At 60.7% G+C, this 10163-nt stretch overlaps 2 protein-coding genes across 3 annotated transcripts; both read left to right on the top strand.

Moving 5' to 3' along the window:
* The first annotated feature begins 795 nt into the window (after window positions 1-795).
* SLC25A34 (solute carrier family 25 member 34) lies at window positions 796-5151 on the top strand. Of its 2 annotated transcripts, XM_042257433.1 has the most exons (6): window positions 796-1051; window positions 1243-1345; window positions 1915-2006; window positions 2107-2259; window positions 2667-2801; window positions 3430-5151. In XM_042257433.1, exons 1-6 carry the CDS (start codon window positions 968-970, stop codon window positions 3610-3612), a joined length of 750 nt encoding a protein of 249 aa, XP_042113367.1. In that variant the 5' UTR covers window positions 796-967; the 3' UTR covers window positions 3613-5151. The 2 variants fall into 2 exon arrangements, with proteins under 2 accessions (XP_042113367.1, XP_004013843.2); XM_004013794.5 differs by having other exon boundaries at window positions 796-1345; window positions 1941-2006.
* Window positions 5152-5916: 765 nt separating this feature from the next.
* TMEM82 (transmembrane protein 82) lies at window positions 5917-9909 on the top strand. The gene is made up of 6 exons (XM_027975867.3): window positions 5917-6051; window positions 6239-6311; window positions 6507-6681; window positions 7445-7862; window positions 9004-9191; window positions 9472-9909. Exons 1-6 carry the CDS (start codon window positions 5964-5966, stop codon window positions 9562-9564), a joined length of 1035 nt encoding a protein of 344 aa, XP_027831668.1. The 5' UTR covers window positions 5917-5963; the 3' UTR covers window positions 9565-9909.
* Window positions 9910-10163: the final 254 nt, after the last annotated feature.

Genomic DNA, 10163 nt, shown 5'->3' with positions numbered 1-10163 from the left:
AGGGCCACTTCCACGCCTGGGCCTCCGCTCCAGAGAACCGCCAGGAAGAGGGGCGGGACTAGGAGGGCAAGTCCTTGCCAGGCGAGCAACCAAAGCCACAAAGTCACTCGGTGAGACACAGTGGCTCTTATGTTTCCATCTCCTACCCACCCAGGGCGATTGGGTGAAGTACTGTGCTAGGAGTTCATTACACATCTATAATTCTCGAAGGAACTTCTGCAGTTGGGTGTCCATACCCCGACCTTAAAAATGGAGAGACTGAAGCTCAAAGAAAGGAAGTACTTGCTTGGGTCACATGTAACAGTGGAGCCTGGGATATCAGACCAGTTTCACAGGCCTCTGGAGCCCTCTTCTGTCACTTGGCAGTGGAACCATAGGGCACGGAAGCCAGACCAAAAGACCAGGGCCGGGAAAGGGGACATCACACGGTGGTAGGGGTGGGAGGAGCGGTGCTGAGATGTGGAGAGAAGGTCCCAAGCAGCTGCCTCTTGCCCAGGGCCCAGAGCTACAGCACTGGCCAAGCCAGAAGCAGGCACCAGCCCTTTGCCCCAGGGCCAGAGAGAAGGCTAGAGGGCCAGAGGAGCAGGAAGAGGCTTCCTGGTTGATCAGCACTCTGCTCGCCACCCGCCCCCCCAGTCTCCCTTGGGGCCCAGGTGACCTTTCCCCCAGATCCCAGGGTCCAGGCCCTCCCCTGCAGGGAGGTGTGGGGGATGGAGGCAGCTGGGATTGGTTTGGAGCCGGCAGGGGCGTGTCCTGGCCTCCAAGGAAGGAGCAGAGCAGGTGGACTCCCAAGATAGACCAGGAGCTGCCTGGCAGCCAGCGGCTTCTCTGACCCAGACCTCTGCCCTCCAAGACATGGCCCCAGGCTCCCTCGATCCCCAGCCCTGTGGCCTTGACAGGGTGAAAACAGCCTAAGCACCGCCACTCCAGGGCCTGTGCCCACCCCCTGGCCCCTGGCCCTGAGGCCATGGAGACAGTGCCCCCAGCTGTGGACCTGGTGCTGGGTGCTTCAGCCTGTTGCCTGGCCTGTGTCTTCACCAACCCCCTGGAGGTAGTGAAGACGCGGCTGCAGCTTCAGGGGGAGCTGCAAGCACGGGGCACCTACCCTCGGCTCTACCGGGGCTTTGTGGCCTCCGTCATCGCGGTGGCTCGTGCAGATGGGCTGTGCGGGCTGCAGAAGGGGCTGGCTGCCGGCCTCCTCTACCAGGGCCTCATGAACGGTGTCCGCTTCTACTGCTACAGCCTGGCGTGCCAGGCTGGCCTCAGCCAGCAGCCGGGAGGCACCGTGGTTGCAGGAGCTGTGGCGGGAGCACTGGGAGCCTTCGTGGGGAGCCCTGCTTACCTGGTGAGTGCATTGTCTCCATCCATCCCCTACCCTGTGACCCAGCTTGCATGGGGGCGGCAGTCTCCTGGGCTGGCCTCTAAGGAGCAGGTGGGGTGGGGCAGGCTGGGTGGGGCAGCTCCCCAGAACATCCCCGCCCAGGCTGCCTGGAATCTGCCCCTTGGTCCAGAACACCAGGGCTTGGCCCTGATCCTCACTCCCCTGGGGGCCCCACCCCACCAGTCCTGAGCCAGGGGAGGGCGTGGAGGGTGGCAGGAGGTCCCTTGTCTTCCTGTGCAAGAATAAAGCCTCCCTCTAGTGAGGGCCCCCTATCCAAGCCTGGATGCTGTCATTGCTCTTGGTTCTCAGAACAGCTTTCTAAGGGTGAGCAGAAAGGTCGCGAGAAGGTGAAGGAGCTTGTCCCAGGTCACACCTGATGCAGATGCAGGCTGCCTCCAGAGCCTCACCCTCAGCCCTATTCCACACATCGGGAGGCGGCAGGTGCGGGCTCAGGGAGGTCTGGGTGTCAGGGCCCAGCGAGGCGCCCTCGACACACACAGCTCCTCCAGGCTCTCCCAAGTTTCCATCCCCAGGCCCTGTGTCACCTCTGCACGCACAGGTCAAAACGCAGCTGCAGGCCCAGACGGTGGCCGCAATGGCCGTGGGGCACCAACACCATCACCAGGTAGGGACCGTCTCTCCTGAGAGTTCCCCGAGCTGGGCAGGTTGGATGGGCTCCTGGACAGGCACGGGCTGCCCACTGACCCCATGCCCTCTCCCCACAGAGCCTCTTGGGCGCCTTGGAGACCATCTGGCGGCAGCAGGGCCTGGCAGGGCTGTGGCGGGGCGTGGGTGGGGCCGTGCCCCGGGTCATGGTTGGCTCGGCCGCTCAGCTGGCCACCTTTGCCTCTGCCAAGGCCTGGGTGCAGGAGCGACAGGTGAGGCTCTGGGGACACCTGTGCCCGCCTCCACACACAGGAGTAGTGGGGGGCTCCTGCCTTCTTTCTTTCTGTCTGTCCAGATCCGCATCATACCCACACGTCTCCACCTGGACCCTACACAGGGAAGCCGAGGGCATGGTGACAGACAGGGCACCTTAATAAAGCTGAGGGCCCTGGCTCTGCCCTCAGGCCATGACCCTGGCTTTTGGGTCCAGCAAGAGTGAGGAGTCGGCAGTAGACCCTGAAGCTCAGGGGGGATGGGGTGGGGAGGGAGTGGCTGGAGGGGCCTCCTCTGCCCCACATTCCCCAGGTCTTCCAGCCCCCAGGTGCTGAGATGGTGGGGTGATACCACGTGGGTGGGTGGAGGGCAGCTACGGGGGTCAGCAACCTGTATGTCCCCACAGTGGCTCCCGGAGGACAGCTGGCTGGTGGCCCTGGCCGGGGGCATGATCAGCAGCGTAGCTGTGGTTGCTGTCATGACCCCCTTCGACGTGGTCAGCACGCGGCTGTATAATCAGCCAGTGGACGGGGCAGGCAGGGTAAGCAGGGGATAAAGCGGGGAGGGCTGGGTGCTGGCAAGCACCCCCCCAACACACACACCCAAACACACACCCAGGGCTAGGGACATGCGGACATGTGACCTACACGCACACACGTTAATTCGGCTTGTTTGCTGAACACCCATGTCCCAAGCATGTGCTAAGCATTTTCACATCCACATTTTAATTCTCTCCTCACAACCACCTTCATTTTCCTGATGAGGAGACTGGGGCTCAGGGAGATCACGTGACTTGCCTAAGGTCACACAGCTCGTAAGTGGAGGAACCTGAACTGGAATCCAGGCCTGAGCCCACAGCCTCACTGACACAAGTCCTCCTATACCCTGGTACAGGATGTGCCCAGCACAAAGGTGCCCTCCACAGCCTGCGTTAGGGATGAAATCCGCCTGCATGCTGCTAGCCACGCCTGTCCTGGGGCGGGGGCTGCCTGGAGGAAGCAGCCCCTTTTGAACTTTCACAGCCCAAAGGGACACCTTTATGTGATTGGCTGAGCTTGGGGGCAGTGCCTTTTCTGAAGTACCACAAAGGCCTCACACAGACACACGCCATTGTGCCAGCCAGGGCCCCACAATGCCTGCAGTGATGTCTGCCCTGTGTCTGTCCCCAGGGCAAGCTATATGGCGGCCTCTCCGATTGCCTGGTGAAGATCTGGCGGCAGGAGGGCCCCCTGGCGCTCTACAAGGGTCTGGGCCCCGTCTACCTGCGCCTGGGCCCCCACACTATCCTAAGCATGCTCTTCTGGGATGAACTCCGGAAACTGGCCAGGCGGAGCCAGCACCAGGGCAGCTAGGCGGTGTCCTTCACCCCAACACAGCCGGCCACTTGGCAGGACATGATGGCCCGCTGCAGCTGGGAATGGCTGTTCCATAGCCAGCCCAGGCCCAGGCCCTGCCCCAAGGTCCAGGGAGAGTGTGGTCAAACAGCTGTGGTCAACCCAGCCCCTGGGCCCACACAGGGCCAGCGGACCCACCTGGAATCACCACCCACTCCGTTCTCCAGAAGTGTTCATCCTTCTCTGTCCCAGGTTACCTTATCCCAGAGCCTTACTCGTCACAATAACTACTCCAAGGTGTGAACAGCGCTGTGAGCTGGGTCACATACCTGCTTACACAGTGAAAGTGAAGTTGCTCAGTAGTGTCCGAATCTTTGCGACTCTATAGAGTGTAGCTTACCAGGCTCCTCTGTCCATGGGATTTTCCAGGCAATAGTACTGGAGCAAATTGCCATTTCCTTCTCCAGGGGATTTTCCCAACCCAGGGCTAGAACCCGGGTCTCCTGCATTGCAGACAGACACTTTACCGTCTAAGCCACCAGGGAAGTCCTGGGAGGTATTAAAACTCTGTTGCTGATGAGGAAGTGGAGGCTCAGAAAGGTGAAGTGCTTTGACCAAAGCCACGTAGCTTTGAAGGGTCAGAGCTGGAACTGGAACTCACCTCTGCCCACCCCCGACCTGTGTGCCCTTGGTGAGAGCCAGGACCACGGAGGCCGGAGTGGCCCTGAGGGATCACTGCACGCGTGGGGAGGTCCTGGGGAGCACCGTGAGGCACTGGGGCCATCATCTGTGTTAGTCTGCCAAGGCCACCATTACAGAGCTCCTCAGACTAGGCAGCTTAAACAACAGAATGTTCTTTTCTCACAGTTCTGGAGATTTACCTGTCCAGGTTTGGTTTCCTCTGAGGCCTCCCTTCTTGGCTTGTAGACACCTGTCTTCTCCCAGGGTCCCCACCTGGTCTTCCCTCTTTGTGTCTGGGTCCTAATCCCCTCTTAAAAGAACACCAGTTATATTGGATTAGGCCTCAGGCTAATGACCTCATGTTCCTTCATTACTTCCTTAAAGACCCCATCTCCAAATACAGTCACCTTCTGAGGTTAGAACTTCCCTACATGAATCCGGGGTCAGGGAGGGGACACAACACAGCCCCTCAACTACAAGTTTTTACTGAGGGTCTCCTAGACGCCCAGCACTGTGGGCATTTGCACAGATTCTCATGACAGTTCTGAAAGGTAGCTCTTGATGCGCCCATTATTCAGATGAGCAGACTGAGGTCCCAGGAAAGGAAGCAACTTCCTCAAGGTAGTAGAGCTGGGTATCCTCATCCCAGACCCTTTTCTTTGTCCAAGCTGCAGCCACACTCCCCCCATGGGCGTGTCCCTAAGGCACTGACCTTTGTGCTACAGAAGTGGGCGCTGAGTGCCTGAAGAGGCAGGACTGGCTGAAGTCAAGTGGCCTGAACTGCCTTGCCCGCCACACCCCATGTCTGCAAAGAGCTGCTCCCCAGGCGCAGCCCTACTGCACACTCCAAACCAATAAAGTTTTCTATTTTGTCTACTTCAACGGCTCCGCACTTCTGGCAGCCTCAGTCTCTGGACTCCAGAACCCCAACCCGCGGCTGGCTCTTCTATCTGGGAAAGGAGGACCCAAAAGAACTGGGGCGGCCCCACCCCTCAGGCCAAGCGAGGCCTGCCTGCCGCCTAGTGGGCACGAGGAAGATCGTCACGGCGGGCGGCCCTGCGGTGCAGGGGGCGAGGGCCTGGAGCTGGGTCCTGACGCTACCCCCTCCCACCGCCAGCCCCACCCCCCCCACCCTACTCCGCCCCCGGCAGTAGGAGGGGAGACACCCCTTCCAGGCCTTGGGCTGAGAAAGCGAAGCCTTAGGCTGAGAAAGCGAAGCCTTAGGCTGTGGGGGATGGACCCCGTCCCCTTCCAGACCTCAGGCTGTGGGGGGTGGAAGCCCCCTTCCAGACCTTGGGCGGAGCGGGGAACCCCACACTTCAGGCCGACAGGGAGAACCCATAACAGAGGCTGAGGAAGGACAGATGAGGCTTGGGGCTTCAGGAAGGCGCTGTGGTGCAAGGCCAAGAGGAGGGTGAGAAAAATGGGCGCCAGTCTCGAGCAGGACCGACACCAGCCCACCCAGGGATGCCCTCCACCCCATGCTGCCCAAATGGCAAGCGCCTGGGCAGCGGTCTTAACTCACAGCCCCGAAAGTTTAAGGCCCTGGCTCTCATCCCTTCCCCTCCCCTGGGCTTTTGACCCCTCCCGGCTCCTCCCCTCGCCTCCATCACCTTTGCCCGGTGGCGGTGACGTTGCGGTCTCTCCGGTGCAGACCTGGCCGGAGGCTGGGCTGGATCCCGGTGGCCATGTTCTCCCTACTGTCCCCCACCTCCTGGCTCCCCAGCCTCCCCTCCCTCGACTGGGGCTCCGGCCTCCTCGACGCCCTCCTGCAAGGTGAGCGCCTCCCCCTTGCCCCTCAGCCCCGCCCCCTGCCGGACACCTGCTCAGCTCCCGACGCTCCCACCCACGTGGAGGATCCCACCCACGTGGAGGATCCCACCCACCTGGAGTATCCCGCCGCCTTGCCTGCCGGCTCCTCTAACCCTACCACACTGTCCCCCCTCCCTACTGCCCCCGTCAGGCCTCGTCGGGGCCTGCGCAGTCTTCATCCTGAACAACCTCCTGAAGGTCTACTTCTTCGTGGGCTGTGCCAAGTGAGTGCCCACCTCCCCTGCGCCCTGAAACCCACAGTGAGAAGAGGTCTCTGAGGGGAGGGCCGGGAGGAAAAGGCCGCCCCTCCCTCACCCCAGGGAGTGGCTGGGAGCCCCGGGACCCCCTCCAGGGACCAGACTGGTGGTTCTGCACCCTCTGTCTGTCTCCTCTGCCCGCGCCCCTGTCTGTCTCCACAGCCACCCGGAACTTCGTCTTGAAAAGCAGAGGCTGCAGGCCCGGTGGGCGTCGCTGGAGACCGTGCATCTGGCAGGGCTGGCCCTGATTCTGACCGTTGTGGGGGTCCGGGTGGCTGCCCTTGTAGTGCTCGAGTTCTCCCTCCGGGCTGTCTCCATGCTGCTTTCCCTGGACAAGGTGAGACCACAGGGAGGTGGTGGGTGAGGACCGCCTGGCCCTGAGCCCTGGTTTTCACCCCGGAATAAAAAAATTGGCAAAACTGTGATTGCCAACGCCCAGTCTCCACTCAGAGTGGACACAGCCCCAGGCCAAGAAGATAACACAGCAGCTCGAGGCTGTCTGGAGCTTCCAAGCACCGAGGCACTGTGCTAGATGCTCTGAGCGCATCACCTCATCCTTGTGACCACAGTGGGTAAAAGTTCACTCGGATCCCAGTTTCACATGTGGGAAACTAAGGCTCAGAGAGGCAGAGGGGCTTATCCATGGTCAACAACCAGCAAGAAGTAGAGTCAGGCTTTGAACCCAGTTCTTCAAGGCTCTGAGCTGCCACTCTTCAGCCAGCAGACCAGTCCCAAGTAATAACCATGACTGAAATTAAGCTGAAAGAAATGATGCAGTGATGAAATTTCCCTGGCAGTCCAGTGGCTAAGACTCTGTGTTTTTAATGTAGGGGGTGTGGTGGGTTCGATCCTTGGCCAGGGAACTAAAAATCACACATGCCTGCATGACCTGGCCAAAAAATAAATTTAAAAAGACAAAAGAGACGATCCCAGTGGGCTTGACCTGAAGGCAATATTTCCTCTTTGGGAACGATCCCTGAGGTTCCTTCAGGCTCCAGCCTCCTACAGAGTGGAGCGTCTGTACTGTGACACCCTCTGGGTCCCCCCAGGGTGATGAGCGGCCTAAGCCCCCGTCGTTGTCCCCCCACCCACCCACCCAGGGCTCCAGGGGCACCGAGAAGCTACAGCTGTACCTGCTGTGCCAGTACTCATTGGGCTGCGGGCTGACCTGCGGCCTGAGCTTCCTGCAGGAGGGCGCCCCGCACCGCACGCTGAACCTGATGCTGGGCCTGGGGCTGGCAGCGCTGCTCAGCACAGGTGCCCAGCGCCTCCGCCACCACGTCTGCCGGCTCTACGAGCTGCACAGCAGCCAGCGTTACTGTGGGGTCTGCCTGAGCCTGCTGGCAGGCGCGCACCACCTCCCCCGGCTGCTGGGCCGCACTCTGGCCGTGACCTTTATAGTGAGCAACCTGGCCGCCGTGGCCCTCATCAACCAGGACTTCCTGACCACCTCGGAGGCCGTGCGCTTCTGGACGCCTCTCACCATCTGCTACACCCTGCTGGTCATCTACATGCAGGGTAAGGGCCACGGGCAGCAGCCGATTCACTCAACACTCACACCCTACCGTCTGCCCCGGGCCCAGTGCCGTGCTAGGCCCTGGGGAGGACGACGACACTCAGATCTGGCCCCTGCCATCCCAGAGCACCCAGTCTGGTAACAGTAGCCATGCAGTAAACAGAAAAGGGTACAGGGTGCAGGGTGAGCCCAGTGAAACAGTACTTGAATTGGGCCTCAAGGATAAGCAGGAGCCCCGGGGAGAGATCACGACAGAGGGAATCATGTGTACCAAAGCCCAGAGGTGACTCAAGGCCTGAAAACAGCAGGGAGGGGACGAGGCTGGCCGGGTTCACAGGGGCCCAATGGAGAGCTGTCATCAGCCAGGTGAGGCAGTCTGTTCAGACGCTGTTGTAGGGTTTTAAGCAGGGGCGAGTGACCTGTTCAAATCTGGGCCTGAGGAGGAGCCACCTGGCTGAAGGGTAGGGATGGGGCCAAAGAGACAGGACAAGGAAGGGCAGTCAGGCAAACAGGGCAGAGATACAGAGGCCCTGATGTGGGAATGAGCCTAGCACGCTTGATGGACCACAAGAAGACTGGGATGGTTGGAGGCAGCGAGCCTGAGATGAGGTTGGAGAGTGGACTCCGATCAGATGGGGCAGGACCTCCTTGTAAGGTAAGGAGTCTGGAGTTTATTCCAGATGCAGGGGGATGTCCTGGGAGGATTATAAGCAGAGGAATGATTCCATCTTGTTAGTGTGTTTAGAAGGCTACTGGCTGCTGAGTACACGCTGAGTTGTGGGGTCTAGACTAGAAGCCAGGGGCCCAGTGAGAAAGCTGATTTGAGAGATGAAAGCAGAAAGAGCCTGCAGGGCTCACTGATGGATCGGCCGTGGGAATGCAGGAAAGCGAAGAGTCAGGACGACTCCAGGGCGAGACCCTGGGTGGGCAGTGAGGCCCAGGAGGAAGAAATGCCCTGTAGTTGCAGAGTGGAGATGGGGTGGAGAGGAAGGGAGGGGGGCTGCCTGTGGAGGGAAAGGCTCGCACCTTCCTGGGGAGGAAAGTGGTGGGGGAGCTGGGAGGCCCAGGCCCCAACTCAGCTGGACCTCAGGGTGGGGTCGCAGGGATCGGGCAGGTGGCCAGTGACGGGGGCCCTGTTTGCAGAGGAGCAGCGGCAGCGCCCCGGCCTGAAGAGCCACGTCCAGACGGTGCTGGTGCGCATGTGCAGTCTCTCCGTGCTGCTGCTGACAGTGGGCCGCTGGCTGGACCTCCTGGGCATCCTCATCTGCCTGCTGGGCGAGCTCTGGTGCCTGGTGGGCATCCGCAGCCTGCTTGATCTTTGCCAGATACAGGTGGGCACCCCCGCCCGAAGGTCCCCCAGACACTGAAGTCCTGCTCCAGACAGCCCCGGGAACCTCACCAAGTCAGGGTTACCTTTTGACCCCTCAGAAGCCCAGGTCACTAGGAATGGGGCGATTGAGGGGCACCCCTACCCCATCCACAGCCCACCCCATCCTATGCCCCAGAGCCCCAAATGAGAGGAGCATCCTGGAAAATTGGAGGCCTGAGTGCCCCCATGGGATGGAGGGGATTGAGTGGCACCTCCATCCTTTCCTCCCTGTCTCCCCTCAGGATTTTCCACCCCAGAGGCCTTCGGTGTCAGCTCCAAGCCAGCCCCAGCCCTCAGCCCCTGCCCAGCCTGAGGAGGGGACGGCTACCTCTTGAGTGACCTCGGCAGGGACTTGGGAGGCTCTCAGGTCCGCTCAGGCTCACCTGGAGGCCTTGACCCCAGGCTACTGCCTGGAGGCAGAATGGCAAGGCTGCCCTCTACCTGGAGCACTGGGGATCTGCGGGAGGGCGGGGAGGATTTGGGGCTGGGTCCCTCAGAGGGTGGGAGTACCTGGAGGCCGCTGGGTTAACCTTTTCCTTTTTCTCAGGGCGGGGGAACAGATACAGGTCTCCTAGACCTGCCTTCCCAGGGACATTGGGGGGACTTGTATCCCCATGATGGCTCCCCCCGTTCCCCACCTCCCTGCCCTTTCCACAAACAATAAAGGTGACTTTCTCAGATTTTTCTTAGAAACGTGAACACACTGAGATGTGAAGAGGCTTGTCTAAGGCGATAGAGCTCTTCTGACTGGGGCAGGCTCCTGGGATGTGTGCCTAGCTGGGTCCCTGGGATTCAGGAATTTGGTGTGGAGGTGGCTGAAGAGGTGATCCGGATGCAGTGGCATGGATGGGCACACGGTCTGGGACTCCCCGGCTGTCTTGCGTGGAGGATGCCCGTGTCCTGTCCCATCCCAGGTTGAGAAACCAGTGAAGGG

The sequence above is a fragment of the Ovis aries genome, chromosome 12 (assembly GCF_016772045.2).
Source record: "Ovis aries strain OAR_USU_Benz2616 breed Rambouillet chromosome 12, ARS-UI_Ramb_v3.0, whole genome shotgun sequence".
Classification (NCBI taxonomy): domain Eukaryota; kingdom Metazoa; phylum Chordata; class Mammalia; order Artiodactyla; family Bovidae; genus Ovis; species Ovis aries.
This window is presented reverse-complemented; position numbering and strand designations above follow the sequence as displayed.

Excerpts from the sequence above, each read along its gene's own strand:
- SLC25A34 (XM_004013794.5), top strand. The coding sequence starts at position 968 with ATGGAGACAGTGCCCCCAGCTGTGGACCTGGTGCTGGGTGCTTCAGCC. Across the intron at positions 1,346-1,940 it reads TGGGGAGCCCTGCTTACCTG|GTCAAAACGCAGCTGCAGGC; the intron begins GTGAGTGCATTG and ends CTGCACGCACAG. Across the intron at positions 2,260-2,666 it reads CCTGGGTGCAGGAGCGACAG|TGGCTCCCGGAGGACAGCTG; the intron begins GTGAGGCTCTGG and ends ATGTCCCCACAG.
- TMEM82 (XM_027975867.3), top strand. The coding sequence starts at position 5,964 with ATGTTCTCCCTACTGTCCCCCACCTCCTGGCTCCCCAGCCTCCCCTCC. Across the intron at positions 6,682-7,444 it reads TGCTGCTTTCCCTGGACAAG|GGCTCCAGGGGCACCGAGAA; the intron begins GTGAGACCACAG and ends CCACCCACCCAG. Across the intron at positions 9,192-9,471 it reads TTGATCTTTGCCAGATACAG|GATTTTCCACCCCAGAGGCC; the intron begins GTGGGCACCCCC and ends GTCTCCCCTCAG.